This window comes from Cyprinodon variegatus, unplaced genomic scaffold (assembly GCF_000732505.1).
Source record: "Cyprinodon variegatus isolate N-32 unplaced genomic scaffold, C_variegatus-1.0 Scaffold249, whole genome shotgun sequence".
In the NCBI taxonomy this organism is placed as follows: domain Eukaryota; kingdom Metazoa; phylum Chordata; class Actinopteri; order Cyprinodontiformes; family Cyprinodontidae; genus Cyprinodon; species Cyprinodon variegatus.
The window spans coordinates 807,696-824,605 of NW_015150702.1; the positions used below are offsets into that span (position 1 = coordinate 807,696).

A 16,910-nucleotide genomic window follows, 5' to 3' on the forward strand; every position below is an offset into this window, starting at 1 on the left:
AGAAATGGGGAAAGGATAGAAGGAAAGAAGGGTACAACTGGGTGTTATAGGTAGCATTAGGGATACACGAGGAGGGGAGGAGGGAGCATGGATAATTGTAGAGAAAAAAGATGGTACAGATTGGTAGAAAGATAAGGGGTGCACAGATCATAAACAAGGAGAGCGTTGCAGTGGGAGAGATCCTGGCTGCTCTGCCTCTAGTGTCCTAATGGCTTCTGAAAGCATGTTTGATAGAGTGTGTTATGTTCAACAAAGTTGGTAAAAGGGAACAACATGAAAAGTAATGAGGCGAGATTCGTGTTTAATTTACTGTAACAGGCTCTTTCAGGTTCAATGTTTGCTGAACATGCTTCTAAACAAAATACAATATCAAATCTTTGTGCTAGTCCTTTCTCCCTAAAAACAGACATTTCTTAGAGGTATTTTATTCATCATAAGTCAGAAAGTAAAATGTCTTTTATAGACAATGCTTTAGAGTTTTTTCCCCTGGGTTTATATATATATATATATATATATATATATATATATATATATATATATATATATATATTAAACAAGTAAAGGATTTAAGATGAAAGCAATAGACAAGTCAAGGTATTTAAATATTTCAGTCTTTAGAAAACAAATGCTGATGAAGACATCTCCTTGGATAATATCATTGCAGTGAAAACTGATTCTACAAACCTGAATGAGGGGTGTAGACTACAAATGCACACTCTGCCTTTTAGGTGGGATTTAAAAGAAAAATATTTAAATAACTTTGTTTCATTTTTCTTCTGGCCTGTTACAGAAAAGTCAATATGATACACTGATATTTGTGGTTGTAATGTCTCAAAATGTGGAAATAAAAATCAATACATTTTTGTAAGGCAATTTTATTTCTCACTGCAGTGCTTACAAAATGTAATGGAATATTTCATTTATGTATGTGAATGCATATATTATTAAATGTCAGTGTTGCATTTATTTAACACAAAAATATATCTCATACTGAATCGGTAGCACGGAATCAGAGTTTAGCAGAAATTTCTTTGGAATTGTCCACTGGGCCTTGGGTGTAAGGCTGAAAAAAGTCGACATTGAATATCATTTCTATTTTTGCCTACTTAAAATTCATTATCTATATGAAGATACCTCACTATTAGATTACCTAGCAATCAAATACTACAGATTATGTTTCCTTACTAACCTTCCTAACAGTGTTGATCTGAAAAACAACACAGTTTTTTTTTTTGTGGTAACCAAAATAAAAAAAAAAAAGAAATAAATAAATAAAACATACTTTAAAAGACACCTTATAAATCCAGATCCTGAAGAATAAAATGGTGTGCTGGAGTGGAGAAACTGTTGAGCAACATGACAAAAAAATATTTTCATCAACAATGGTTAAGTTCTGCCTAGAGGAAGTCTGTTGGACAGTTGAAGAGATTTGAGTCTTTTGAAGACAAGTAATGATGATGCAGGTCTAGATCGTAATAGTCTTCAAGAGTTTTTATGTGTGGTGAAGAATTGAAACAAGGAGTCAGAAAACACGACAGTAAAATGCCTCTATTTTGTTTTTCAGTTTTACTCCAAGAATGGTATCATAATACCGTAGTTTGATGTTGTGTAAACCATGACTATACCCCACTCACATTTTTGATGTACTTGTTGTTTTGTCAAAGATAAGAGTATATCTGCTGTTGTTGTTATTTTGAGTTCTGACAGGCAAGATATATGTAGAGATTAACTTAATCAGCCTTAGTAGCACAACATCCAATGCTTGGAATAAAATGGAAACATTTTAAGGGAAGTTGAAATTAATTGTTAACAGAGGCTTTGAGTTTAGAAGAGAGGTTTGGATTTATCCAGCAGATGTGTGCAAAGTTGGCTGTTTGAAAATGCCATTCCTTCATTAATTGTTCTATAATACGTAACCTCACCAAGCATATTTTCAACTCAGTTTATTTATATAGCACCACTTCACAACACATGTCATCTCACGGCACTTTACTGTTCCAGAGATCATACAGTCAAATTGATTCAAAGTTTTCTATCTAAGGAAAACCAGTTGATTACATCGACTCATTAACTCCAATGCAATCCCTCACACTAAGCATGCTTGTAGCGACAGTGGAGAGGGAAAACTCCCCTTTAACAGGAAGAAACCTCCAGCAGAGCCAGGCTCAGTGTGAGCGGCCATCTGCAGAGGCCGAGTGGGGTTCAAGGAGACAGAATCAGAGATGAAAAAAGCAGCTTTAAAAGGCAGACGAGCAACAAGCCAACTCCCATGTCAGAGGGAGAGCACATCCAGCCAGTTACAGTCAGAGAAACAGGAATTTTAATTGTTTCAGTATAAAATGACACAAAGTATACAGCTACAAAGTGGCTAAATCATAACATAGAAGGGATTATTTTACAGAAACAAATATAAACTCCAGAGGATGAAATGGTTGCATACAAAACTATTATTTATTTCACTGAACTGCTAGGATTTTTCTTGCCAATGCCCCACCTATTCAAATAAACTGCTTGCCAAATGAAGATTGAATTGCATTTATAACCTGCTATTATACCAACAGCATCAGGGTGTTCACAAAAAACAGCAACAACATGGAGAAACTGAAACCATCATTAGAAAAATGCATAAATAACACCATTTGCTGAGCAAAAAAATGACATGGGTACTCTTAGTTGCCATGCAACCAAAAAAGAAGAATCATTATAGTTATAATTTAGTTACTTTATCGCTGTGATATTGTAATGTCATTCAGTGTGAATACATTTGTAATATAGTCAAGTTTTAGCTTCATATTTGTACACTGGCTTTAAAGATTAATTGATTGAATTGTATGTTAAGGTTAACTTAACCACCCCCACAGTAGTTGAAGTTTGGCTTTTTATTTTTGTTTTTTATGCATAAAAATCATTGGGGCCATCACTGGGAAATTGTGGTGCTTTTTAACTCACATTAGCCAGGAACTGGATGTATACCAGGTTTCTTCCTTGGAGACTTGAAGCCTTCAGAAATACTCAAATTACATTTTACTTATAGTTTACCCACTGGGAGAGACATGAATGATTAGTAACATGGCGTGTAACTTGACCTTACAGATGAGAAATATTAATCTATATTTAAATGAATTAAAATTGTAATTTTAATTGCATATAATACAATAACATGATTATGGGAAATGTTATAATGTGCCCTTTTCAAGCAGTACACAGTAAGACCATCAGCTAGCACTGACTTGATGTTTTAAAAGAAACTGCATAGATGAACCATCATTTTCAATAGCCAAACTATGTTTTGTGTGAGAGACAGTTTAAATGATCCAATTTGTTAAGAAAAAAAAAGAAGACGCCATAAGATTCAGTTTTCTGTCTCAATAAAACTAACCAATGTGTAGGACTTATTTCAAAAAATATATACCTTCATTAGTGAAATCCAATCTAATGCACTTTATTTATATAACACATTTAACAACATTTTTTTCCAATGTGCTGTACAAAAAAACAAAAACAACAAAAAAAAACACACAAGAAAGCAGTAAGGGTTTAAAATGAATAGATAAATAAAAAGGACACAGAGGACAACACAGTTATGCAGTGTTAAAAGCCAAAAGAGTAAAACTGGGTCTTAAGACGAGACTCAAAACACTCTACTGTGGAGGCTGTTTGTATACAGAGAGGCAAAGTATTCCCAAGTCTGGCGATTTTCCAGTTGTGCAAAAAATGTTTCAATCGGGCCAAGTTTCAGCCTCATCGTGTGTCCTGCATCGTGTAGTATACAAGGGGAAAGAGAGGAGATTAGCCTCTCATGACCACCTCCCGATCAGGTATCGTAAGGTCGGGAGAAAAAAAATCAAACATTTTTAAATTCAGTGGGCCGTCGTGAAGTGTTCGCGGACAAATCCTTCTGTTGAAGCAGAGCTATGAGCATCTATGAGCCGATTCACCAGAGCCTCGAGCCCGGCACATGTGCAAGCAAGGCAGATCTTCTTCCAGATTCATAAGTCAATGCAATCTCTTTGCAATGAGTCTGACGGGTGCTTTTTTAGACGTGCAGTGAGAGCAGGTAGATCACATCAGAGCGTTGGGCCGCACATTGTGAGAACATACATCATGAGCTGGGAACTGTTAAACTCTGTTTGCATCGTACGGTTTGAGCTGTAGCTGTGTGCAATGATTGAAAATATTGCATATGCCTGGCTTTTGCTAAAGATGGCCCTCAGACCTAAAAGTAAGTGGCACAGAGTAAGTCCGGAGGAGATCGGTAATATTTTGAGGAGCCATCCCATTCAAAGCTCTAAACACAAACATTACAATCTTAAAATAAATTATAAAATCAAGAGGGAGCCAGTGCAGAGATGCAAGAATTTATGTAATGTGTTGATGTTCTCTGGTTAAAAGATGAGCCGCTGCATTTTGGACTAATTGCAGACAGGAGAGAGTTTGTTGGCTATTGCCTCCATAAACTGCATTTCAGTAGTCCAAATGAGTGTAAAACCTGATACTTGGTACTTAATGCTTGGCCATTAAAATAATGAAACATTGTGATTTCAGTTTCAGGAGATCATGGCTGATTTTCAGAGTTTAGAGCGGGTTTTTGTTGCTTTCTGATTGTGTCCTCAGCTGAGCATGCCCTGTTCCAGTTTTGGCTCAGCAGGAAGGAGCTAGTTTAAAGTCCCGTAGTCCTGGCTCTTATCCTATGAGGGAGCCCTGTTCCTTTTTTGGCTGTAGAAGAGGGAGCTAGTTCAAAAGTTCCACAGTTCTCCTGGTACCATGGCATGTCTCTGCCTCTCCACAACTAAGTCACCCTGTCTCCATCTGAGTGTGTCTGTCTGAGCTTGCTGCCGGACTCAAGGAACTCTGATTCTGCATTAATGATCTGTAGATTCCTGGAACCCTGGATCTGTTTGTTGCTGATCTTATCGGAACCTCTGACTGGGTTTTGGGCTCCTGGATCTCAGAACTGTCCCTGTTCTGGACTGTTTCCCTGACCTGGCTCGGACTTCTGCCTGTTTCACGGAGGCTGCTGCATTGGGGACACTCTGGGCAGCTCCGCACCACCTCTCGTTGGCAGTGCATCGACTGGATCTTGCCTCACCCGAGAGGACGGACTGAAATGTTAAACCAGTTAGGTGACTCACATGGATAGTTATCCTCTATCAGATTCTTGTGGTCACTTACCTGTGGCCACTTACCCCAAACCAGAGTGCCAGTGATGGGTGTTGCCCTGCCTCCCCCCGCTGTCGCTGCATATCAACAGATCCACAGCTCTGCATTCCTGTCTGTCAGTGTTTATGTTAATTAACGTTGTGAAACTTCCTGCTGTCTTTCTAGACTGTATACTGTGTCCTTCATGACGCATATGAAGGAAATCACAAAAACTATCAGGACAAATTTCAATTGTTTTCACCTAATAAGATCCTGTCTCCAAATAAATGTTGCTAAATTATTGTGTTGCCTTTTAGGCATTAATCTTAGTGGACTTAAAAGAGGCAGTTTTTACACTAGCATGCCGAGTTTCAGGTTTTTTTCTTTTTCTGTCAGGACGGAAGTTCAAGGAGGGAGCTGAGTTCGCTTTTCTTCTGCTTTCCTGTTACGTTATGTTTATTTACATGAGGGAAAAGCAGCGTTCAGAGTCAAATGGTCTTTTTTGTATTTTTCTGTTACAGTTTTCACTCTGACTTTGTAATACGAAGAACCACAATAAAGAGCAACTGGAGCTCTCTGTGACTCAACTCTTCATTTATAAGGAGGAGATTAGCTAGTCGTATAGCTGCAAATGGTACATTGCAGCGAGGACACATAGTGAAAAGATGTTGAAAAAGCTGCCATTGTACATCGTGGCAAGATGGAAGCTGAACAAAGCAACACAATTTCTGTGGCCAATAACAGAAGTTCATGTTCATCTACATCAACTAGTTCATTAATACGGATAAAGCAGAGGCAGATAGAACACGTCTTGAATTCACACTCAGCTTTTCGAGCTGTTTAACATTGCGTGCAAACTGTACTCTTTATATTTGAAGACATGCTCTGGTGTAGTCAAAACATGTAGACGTAGGGCCAAAAGTGTGGTAATCAAGTCACTTGACGGAAAAGCCACAATTCCCCTCCCACCCCTCATTGAGTGCAATGACATACCTGACAACTGTTCTTAAATCCCAACCCCTAATGCAGCTTGCCATCATCAAAACCTCGTCAAGGTAGCAGAGCATAACCCAGAGGTTGAACCAAAAGCCAAAATCCTCCTTTTACTTGGCAGGGACATAATTAGATTCCCTTAATTTAATGAAAAAGTCAATGGTCCCCACAATGTCCCCTTTGCCAAATACCTAGGCATAGGATGGGTGCTGGTTGTAGAAGTCTGCTTGCCTTTAGGACAACTGTGCTTGACAGCGGCCGGCCCTCCCTACTCGAGCCCTGTACAAACTTCTTGCAAATCAAAGAAAAGGCTCACCAAGAAAAAGGTCAGAGAGAGGACTTCAGAGAAAAGAAAGTTTGAGGAAGAAATATTGGGCCAGAAGGTTTTCAGCCACACTGAACACAAGAACAAACTAGCACCTTCTATCAAAGATGATATCTTTTTGAAACTAATGGACAAAGAGGTCTACAGAAGAGGTCTCCTCTCCCATTCAAGCACTCTGACTTTGTAATTAGAAGAAGAGAGCCACAGTAAAGAGCAACTGGAGCGTACTATGACTCATGTCCTCATTTATAAGGAGGAGTTTAGCTAGTTGTATAGTTGCAATTGGTACATTGCAGCGAGGAGAACATAACTATACTTTTATGCTATCATTTTATCCAATTACCTATACTGTATCACTGTTTGGGCCCAGCCTAACCAGTGAGCAATGAAAGGGTAGTCTCTCTTTATACACAACCTTTAAAAGTGTTGGACCCAAAGACCATGCAACGTAACTCCTCTAGAATTCAAGTAAACCACATTGCATCAAAGTTTTAAATGTTTTTAGTGAGAGTTCCTTGTTGGATTTTATTCCTATAGAAATTATGAAATGTCTGATTTCAATCAATTGGATAGTTAATAAAGTATTTCTGATTTCTTACAGGTTTCATCCTGGACTTCAGTTCAGCTTTCAACGCCATCATCCACAGCACAAACTGGAATAGCTGAGCTTCAATACACCCCTCTGCAATTGGCTGCTAGAGTTCCTCACTAACTGACCTCAGTCAGTCCGGGTCGGACAGAAACCTCTGATGTCATCATCCTAAGCACAGGCTCCCCTCAGGGCTGCGTCCTGAGCCCCCTGCTGTTCACCCTGATGACACATGACTGTGTCCCCAGGTTCAACTACAATCACATTGTGAAGTTTGCAGATGACACTACTGTGGTGGGCCCCCACCCATCCTCACCACCTTCTACAGAAGCAGTATAGAGAGTGTTCTGACCATCCGTCTCACTGTGTGGTGTGGATGCTGTTGCGTCTCAGACTGGAAAAAGGTGAGAAGAGTGGGAAGAACAGCCAAGAGGATCATCAGGGCTCCTCTTCCCTCCATTAAAGACATTTAATCCAAGCGCTGCGTGTCCTGAGTCCGTAACATCATAAATGACCCCTCACACCCCAACATGGACTGTTCTCCCTGCTGGCCTCTGGAAAGAGACTTCAAAGCATCCGATGCAGGTCCAGCAGATTCCGTAACAGTTTCTTCCCCACTGCCATTGGACTGCTAAATGTTATGTAAAATGGGTTAAAAACAAAAAAACAAAAAAAAAAACAAAAGAAAAACTGAAATGTTGGAACTGTAACTATACAGTCATATGTTTACATCATTTTTTTCATCTCAATGTTTTTATCACTGCTTTCTTATCTGCACTGCAAACATGAAATAGGCTAGGGAGCTCTACAGAACCAAATGTCTTTTTGTTTACACTTGTGTGTACAAAATGACAAAATAAAATCCCTCTAAGTCTAAGTCATAGTGCATCATCTAATTTGGGTTATAGAACCACCTTTTTTATAGAGAACAATGAATGGATCAAACAAAACATGATGTTGTTGGTTGACAAACCTGGTTTGTCACCTGGTTGGTCCACAAAACAACCTATGGAAGACTCAATTTGGTACACAAAGAAGTTAAGCACAAAAGAATCAAGAGTGCAAAATGGCAAAATAACCAGAAACCTTTTCTTTTTTCTTAGTAATTCTTTCAAGGCCTGTACTTAGGCCACCTGCTGGTGTGGTAGACCCAGGCAGCTGCTTAGTGTAATTTTGCCTTGGACTGGCTAGACATCTATGCATTGTGTTTCTCCAGCTTGTAGGAATAAGTAAAAAATATATATAAATTGTTTCATTGAGAGAAAAACTAAATATGATCAACTAAACAATGAAAGAATACACTGTCAAATCATTTGTTCACGGCTGCTGAACGAATCAAAGCTGGTGTAGCACCAAATTAGCTGAAAAACATATTAGGAATATCTGCCTCTTGACTGTTGCACTGAGAGAGGGATTTAGTCAAAGTGTAGTTCTGTGAATAGTTTTACCTATGACACCCCCACCCCACCCTGCTCCTCATTCCTCCCTCCATTTCTCCCTCTGTGTTTTTTGTGTCTGTCGGATGGGGGAAATGAGGTTAATTAAGAGAACTTTAATTATTACAATTATTACTGAATTACCCACAACTGGTACAGGAATAACCACAGAGATTTTGGCTCCATTTGTCATTCTGTTGTGACTGACTCTGTATGTGCTAACCTTTAGCTAACTAAAGATTTGTGACTGGCAGCCTCATGGAGAAAATATATAGCTTAAAAGAAAACTGTTCAAATGTAAAGTATTCCAGCAGTGCAGTTAGTCAACACTATAAATTACAAAATCATCTGTTTAGATTTCCTATCAGCTACACCATAAGAAATAAGACTCCAAGCAGGTTGGATTCAGAATCCTGAATAACATAATTGTTAAGTTTTCCATGTTTTTATTTTGGCTTTCTTTTTTGTTTACAACATTTTATTAAGTGTGTTAGAAAAGGTATTGCTTGCTTAAGCCATTTATGTGTTCAGTTTATCTAAGAGCTTTTGATATTAGCTCTTAATTCAGTGTTTTGTTTCTTAGTTTATGCTTAGGGTCTGTCTTTTCCTGGCATGATATTTTTGTTTTCTTAGATATCTGATATGTTTTGCAGTGTGGTTAAATAGCTTCTGTGTATCTTATTTTTTATGTTATTTAGTGTACCAGTAATATCTAATTAGGAGTACATTTCAGTCTCTCTGCACTACATGTACTTTAGCTACTTCACATTATTCAATGGTTTACTGACCTGCATTCCATGCTCTTCTCCACTTATCCTCGAGTATATCTGTTGTTGTTGTCCCTTGCGCTATATATAATGTAGGTTATTTACTTTATCTCCCTTCATGAATGAACAGTTGTCTTCTTGTGCATTACCATAGTGTTTTTTGTTTTATATTACTAATATTCTTCCACTCATTGCTCCTTCTAAGTTGTGGTCAGAACTTTGCTCAGTTCGAGTAAAACACTTATTCTGACAGTGGAAGATATGGTGGCGACAGGTGCAAACTCGCAGCAAACAATGATAATCTACCACGATGATGCACATATAGATTTTGCTTTGTTGTTTAGTGTTTTTAGTGTTGAATGTGCATGCATCATACATGTGTCTGCAGATCGTTTTGCCGTTTGCTGCATGTTTGCACCTGTTGGCCACCATAGACAGCCTCAGAAAAAAATTGGGGAACTTGGAAGATTAAGACAGATAATTTAGAAAGTGTTGGTCAAGAATTCCTTTTTTTGGGGGAAATGTTGAAGGAGAAGAGCAACTGCTGTGCAAAATGAGGCTAAACAAAAGTACTGACAGTAGGGCCGACCCTAAATGAAGCACTGTTAAATGTATTACACATGTAATACAGAGCTGCCCCAAGTCACAATTGAACTGTATGAACCCAGATCATAGATCTAAAATTATTACTCAACATTAATGGAATAAATAAACTGAAATTGTTTTTAATATTCAAGATTTATATATATATAAAACAAAGGAACTGGTGAGCTTACATTATTAATAACAAAGAGTTACAGTTTGATGCCACAAGAGAAATATTTTCTTTGTGTTTAAGCTTGGTTTGTTTATAAATACACATTAGGGAACAATAACCAGTACCTTTAATTGTTTTGAAGCTGAGCCAAATAAACTTGGTGCTCTCTCCCAGATTCCAACAAATCTTTCTGGCTTTTATCAGTGGTCCTGAAAAACGGTCCCAAATCAATGTACGTATTTTGTCTATTACATGTTCTTGATTTTAACTGAGGGTTTGTATTGCATTTTTGGAATAACAGGACCAAAGAAAGATAGAAGGCAATTTCAAACCAAATGTGAGCAAGCTGGAGGATTAACATCTGATGTTCACCATATTGAAAGCCTGCTAATCATGGTTAGTGTTTGTTCTGTTGACAGCATCCATAAAGTTTGTTTTGATGCCAAACAAGCAGCAAACCGGTAGGCATCTCGAGGAAGTGTAGCAGAAGGGCACATTGTGTGTTTGATGTGAGCGAGGGGGAGGTGTGAAAACAAGATATGGCAAAACCCATCTGCCAAACACCTTTTTCTACTGGCCGACTTGCAGGCTTTAAGCTGAAGCGAACATGACTCAATCTTTATCTGGAATGCCAGCAGCTGAATTACTATACATCTCAAAGAGAATATGTGTGTGAGTGTGTGGGTGTGATTGTGCGGTTTGGGGGCGGCGGTGTGTGTGGTCCTGCGCAGTAAACTGTACAGATGGATGACTCATCCACCAATCATGTGACTCATCAATCACTGCAGTTACCATTTCCCCTTCGTCCTCCCCTCCTTATTTCTACCATACTTTTTTCTTCCTTTCTCATCTCCATTCATGTGAATTTCTTTTTCTTTTGTGAATATAACAAACTCTTTTTAAAAGATTTTGCTTTGTCTCCATACTGACACTGCTTTGACATGAGTCGTGCTGTTGTTAAGCTTCAGCTGATTGTGATCTTCTTTTTGTCCTATTTAGCTTGTTTTTTTTTGTGTTTTTTTCTTGTTGCTGAATTCAGACAATACAGCACTCTCCAAAAAGCCATTAAAAAACTGAACTTTAATAAAATAATTGCTTTTATTTTTTTATCATATAGCAAAACTAGTAATCATCATGCTGTTATTTACACATTGCACGGGCAAATTTATTTCACACTGTACATCTTACAATGCTAAAGGTGACATCAACAACAACACTCTCCTTTTACAAGACAGATGGCTTCACTGTGCACACAGTGGCCCTCTTTCCTTTGATTTTTCTTTTTTTTTTTTAGGTTCACAGTTTATTTAGAGAAAACAACCATTTTGAACTCTCCATACTGTTTTTTTTTTCCTCTTTTTTTGTTCATTTTTTTTGTTCATTTTTTAAGATGCAAGTAGAAAGACGTGCATTTAACGGCTTACGCACAATCCCTGACTCCCTGGACTGAAGCTTTTCGATGAATATCTCCTGAAAAATCAACAAAATATTTGTAGCCTCTTGGTGGAAACATCCGCAATTAAAGGCTGCAAAACACATAGTGTGATTTCAAGTATTTTTTTTAAAGAAAAGGAAATCCAGGGATGTTGTAGAAACAAAAATTTACACAAGAAGTAAAAGGGCTTCTGATGACAACAATAAGTTAAGGCATACATAAAACTACCATATGTGTGTTGAAAAAATAAAACTAGATCCCAGAACAGTTAAAAACCCCTGGTCCACCATGTTGGAAGTGTTTACTCTTTAAGTTTGTGCTTTTGGAGTCCACAGGGTTTCTACATCAGGATCATATGTGAATTATTTCATAAGCAATGTGAAATATCCCTTATAGAACCATGGCATTGGTAAGGCAAATAATCTCAATCTTGAAATCAAACTTAAATATGTATAGCTGATTAAAGTTAATCCAATCTGGCATAAGAAAGGCATTTAAACACATCAAATACAACAAAAATATACTTTCATTTTCATGTTTGTTTAAGTTGTTGATCTGTTTTTCCTTTGTAATGTGACAAAAAGATACAAAAAGAAGATACCAAGAGATGCTGTAAACATATTTTTTAAAGTGTGCATGTAAATGTGTCATGGATGCATGTGTATGCATGCCTCTGTATGTGTGTGTGTGTCTGTCAGAGTGTTAATCTTTGTGAATGTGCGCTCTATAATTCTCTGAAATATACAAGAAAACATCAGAGATTGACCTGAATGGAGGCAGACATACACTGCAGTATGTTCTGTTTTTTTTTTAAAATGTAAACCCATCAAGAGGCTGAAATGGTCACAGGGAGATGAATTTCTTTATCTTCTCCCCGACTGAAAACTGAATAAACTTAAAGTGAAGAACAACAGAAATCAAATTTTTTAACTTTCCAACCATTGAAAATGACCACAGGCTCCAAATGTAACTCCTCTCAGTCCTTCGTATTATACTTTGCTAATTTTCTTCAAACTTGGCCCTCCTTCAGTCCCTCTGATCTGACAGTGTCCAAAAGAGTCTCTCAATACATTCTGCGCTTCATGTAGATCCTCTCGATAAAGTTCTCCAGCTCCTCCTCACTGTCCAGCTGAGGCACCAGCCCATCTTCCTCATAGTCATCTACTTGGGTGACCTGTGGGTAGTAGTAAGGTGGTCTCCTCCCCCTTCTGGGGGCAATCACTGGTTTGGGGGGAGGCAGAGGCTGGTAGGTCCGTGGGTGAGGAAGGATATAGTTAGAGATATAAGGAGTGAGAGGCAGGCGTGGTGGTGGCTGCTGCCTCCAGCCCTGTCCCGCCAAGTTCTTACCGCCACCCCTGTGCCTGCGCCTTGGGGGCTGGAGATCGAGTTCTTGGGGGCCAAAAGACTGGTCTCGGGAAGGGGATGACTTGCCATAGTACTGTGCTTTAGGATATGGGAAGTAAACTGGGTAGTAGGCTCGATATGGCTTTTGGTAGTAGGGATAGGATGGGAAGGCTAAAAACTGTTTCTGAGGTTTATACCAGTAGTCAAGCTGCTTCTGTGGCTTATACCAATAGTCCTGCTTGTATGACTTGATTTTGTCTTTGTGCCATTTCTTGTTGGATTTATTGTGCTTATAAGGAGCTTTCTTGGGATTTTTTGAAGCTGTGTAGTGGTAAATGGGTGGGGTGGCAAGAGGAGGCGGCACCAGAGGCCTAAAGCGAGGAATGACTGGATTACTGTTGATTGGCTGCTGCTGCAACTCTTTCCTTTTCTTCTTTTTCTCCTCCACATCGCTTATGATCTCAATCACGTCGTCGGCAGGGAGGTGGAGCTTGCTGCTGATTTCAATCAGCCTATCAATCATTTGCTGGTCCAGGTCGTCTTCGTCGGGTAGGACCTCTTCTGACCTCTTGTCCTCGGCGGTGTTGCTGCTCTTCTGTCGTGGCTTCATGAAGGACTGCTGCTTCCTGCCCATGTACTGCAGTAGCATGTCGGAGGCGATGTCAGCGAGCCTCTGCTCTTCCTCCCTAGCTTTCTCCGCCTCCTCCTGCTGCCGGAGAATCTCCTGCTTCTCTGCACGCGCCCTCGCTTCTTCTTCCATGTGGGAGAGGCTCTCCTCCTCCTCCTCTACCTCCTCCTCTATTTCTTCGCCTCCCTCATCAAAGTCGTCCATGAAATTCCCCCCCTTTACAGGTCTATTGCTAGACATGTTGTCCTGCCAGTGCTGCTTCTTCCCAGCTCGAGCGAGCTGAGTGTTGTATGCCTTGTAGCCCTTCAAAGGAGGCAGGATCTCATTGTCTTGCAGACCCAAGTCTATGTTTTGGAAGTAGCCTCGGATTTTGCGCTCCAATGAGGGATCATCCACGTCTGAGGTGGATGCAGATTTGACTTTGTCTATGAGTTCATCTAAATTATTTCCCTCTTCTTGTTCCTCTTCTTCATTTTTTCGTTCTTCCTTAGTTGCACTTTGCTCCTCCTCCTTTTCTTTCATCTCATCTGCCTGAACAACTGCCAAATGGCCTAAAATTACCTTTTCAATTGCCTTATCAGCCTCCCCCTTATCATTGTCGTCTTCCTTCCCCCTCTCCCCTTCTGTCTGCTCTGTTTCTCTTATCTCACCACCCTGCACAGATTCAGCAGAGGGCAGCTTCCGACCCTTATCCTCCTTCCAGTCTCTGTTTCTGCTGGTAAGGATTTTGCCATCCCCTGGGTGGTCCAGAGACTCCAAAAGAACAGCAAGCACCTGCTCGGGGTCACTGGCTTTATCTAAATATTTATCTTGACCAGGACCACGGCCTTGATCTTGCAATCCTTCAAATGGGTCAGGCAAAATCTGGGGCTGGGGGGCTGAGAGGATGGGGCCCGAACTGTCCTCTTTGTGGTCTGTCCGTGTGCGCCCCTGCACCCCTCCCTCCCCTTTCTCGTCCCACACTGGGGCAGAGCTGGCTAGGCGTGGAGTGACAGTGAGCAGGACCAATAGGATAAGGCGAGCTGTGAAAGGGGAATTTTGACAGGTCATGACCATGCAGGACAGTCAGGAGGGAGGTGAAGCACCTGAAAGAAAGGGAAGAAGAAGCAGAAGAAGAAGAAGAAGAGAAAAACACATGAGAACCTCTTCGCATGGAGACTGATGTAGGAATTTCAATGGATATGGGATCATCAAAATAACAGGATCACTTCTCTTTTTTAATTAAATGCATGGAAATCTCTAATAATTTGCATTTCTTTCATTTGTAGACGGATATTAAATCCTATAATGTGCATTTGTTCTATAACAAAAAACGATCAGTCTTAGTCTTACATTTTTATATACATTTTAGAATAAACATAAATTATCTATGAAAGCAGAATTTATTTTACAGAAAAAAATGTTTTAGTTTCAATAATACGCTTTTAACAGCTAAATTTTTAACCCTTTAACTAAATGATTCCTTATATAGAGGATTGGAACTTTTTTATTTGAATTAGAGCGTATTTTATACAGGAAATAAGTGATCCACATGAGTAGTTTGGCCTTTTTTTTCCGTCGCTTGCCTAATCGTCACCTTAAGCAGATGCTGATTAAGATATTTAAAAGGAATCTTTCTCCTTCGTATAATGCCGGGCGAGATTTAAGGGAGCATAGCTCTCCAGTAGTAATCATTTACAGGACAATAAACAACTCGTGTTTAAGGAAAAAGAAAATTCTCACCCTTTTTTCCAAGTCAACACGACCATGATGCAGGTACATCCCATTTTAACAAACTCTGTCTTTAAAATACAGTCGGAGAAAACAAACTCTTTTCCTCGTTATTTTGGCTTTTTTTCCCCGTGCGTCAAAGCGATTTGGCACGACTATGGGTTTAAAGATGGCAAGCGCAGGCAAGTCACGCGTAAAACCTTTTGGAAACGTTGGGCGGCGTTTAACGCTCCGGTCTCCTCACGTTCGGTGCAAATAAAGCTGGATTTGTAAAAAATAAATAAATAAATAAAAAGATTTTCTTTCCATTATTCACAGAAAATGAATCGGCCAGTAGAGATAAGTGGCTTTTGTCCTTTGTATGATACATCTCTCCAGAGGCGGCAGCCGTGACGGCGGAATGCAGACGAGCGCAAAAATGTCGGGGCGAGGGTGCCCGAATCTAAATTTGCATCCCTTCTTATCTAGTAAAACGAACAGAAACGAAACAATCTATGTTGGCTTAATCAAATGGTCCAACATAAATGCTTAAATCACTTAATTTAGAAATTATTAGCCATTTATTTTTAATTGTTTAAAAATGGTTTTATAATAAAAGTGCAAGCATTTTTGTTTGTTTTGTTCTTTTTTTTTTTTTTTTTTTGTCGCGTCAAACATTTTCAAAATTTCAAAGCAACAGAAATCTGCTGTATAAATGTATTTCCCGAACACAATTGCAGACACAAAGCGGTTAAATGCTCCACTGCCTTCTCGGAACAAAAAAACATTCCTAAAATGTTTCCTTTTTTAATTTTTTTATTGTGTATTCAGTTTGTACTTTTTAAACCTCAAAATAAAGAAAGACATAAAACATCGTTTTTCCTACAAAACGTGGTATTGTTAACAATTAGAACTACGTTTCAAGCATGAAAAAATACACGTTTTAAACGGCTTAAATTTATGAACCAAAAGGTTTTTAAATATTTTAAGATTTTATTATCTTCCCAGTTAAACAAGGTTCATTACCCGTGTCTCAAAAAAATATTTACCAGTAAAACTGCAATTTTCTATGAAGTTATGAATCATGCACCAAATGGAAAGCCTCAATCCTAATTTTATTTTTCTCAAATTCTTGAAATTGTTTCTGCGGGGGAAAAAAAGGGTAAAAAAAAAAAAAAAACCCAGCCCTGTTCTGTTTGGTCAGAATGCCTAGCTTTGGAAAAAAGATGAGAGTTTGCTCCACTTACCTGGAGTCCCACAGGGGGGCTGGGGAAGCGGTGAAACTCGCAAAGCCAAAACAAGCCAAGATTATTATCATGAATAGAGGACCGCCTGAAAGAACTTCAGTTTCCCCTCCTTCTCTGTTCAGCTTGCGACAAACATCAATAAAAAACAAATCTTAATCAGGGATTCTTTGTTTAGTTTTGAAGGTTTGTTTATACCGCAGCGGCACTGGTGCTGGTGTGCATTTGGGTGAATGTTTTCAGCACCACGGTCAGCGCAACTTTATCGTATATAACCCTTCGCTGGACCACGTGACACCCCCCATGCAACCCCCACCCCCATCTGCAGGCGCTTCTGACGTCACCCCCATTGATAAGAATGTTGGTGGGGAGATAGCAGTGTGAGTCTAGGCTGGCCCGAGCTGATGAATGAACGGAAATGGCATGAATGAAATAGTACTTTCCTGAATGAAAAAGGAAAAAAATGTTGTGATGGAGCTGCTGAAGGGCTGGTTTTCTTTCTTGCACGCTTGAAGATTAGCGTGTTGCATCTTGCGTGGATTGATTAAGTTCTAGGAGATGGGA

The 16,910-nt window shown here is 39.3% G+C and overlaps 1 protein-coding gene across 2 annotated transcripts; it reads right to left on the reverse strand.

The window, feature by feature from the left end:
• Positions 1 to 11,570: 11,570 nt before the first annotated feature.
• On the reverse strand, positions 11,571 to 16,582 carry LOC107089359 (DNA ligase 1-like). Of its 2 annotated transcripts, none has more exons than XM_015382103.1 (2): positions 16,350 to 16,582; positions 11,571 to 14,498 (listed from the first exon to the last, which is right to left on the reverse strand). In XM_015382103.1, exon 2 carries the CDS (start codon positions 14,467 to 14,469, stop codon positions 12,505 to 12,507), a length of 1,965 nt encoding a protein of 654 aa, XP_015237589.1. In that variant the 5' UTR covers positions 14,470 to 14,498; positions 16,350 to 16,582; the 3' UTR covers positions 11,571 to 12,504. The 2 variants fall into 2 exon arrangements, with proteins under 2 accessions (XP_015237589.1, XP_015237590.1); XM_015382104.1 differs by lacking the exon at positions 16,350 to 16,582 and adding an exon at positions 15,136 to 15,458.
• Between the last annotated feature and the right edge of the window lie 328 nt (positions 16,583 to 16,910).

Coding starts and splice junctions, on each gene's coding strand:
- LOC107089359 (XM_015382103.1), bottom strand. CDS start 14,469: ATGGTCATGACCTGTCAAAATTCCCCTTTCACAGCTCGCCTTATCCTA.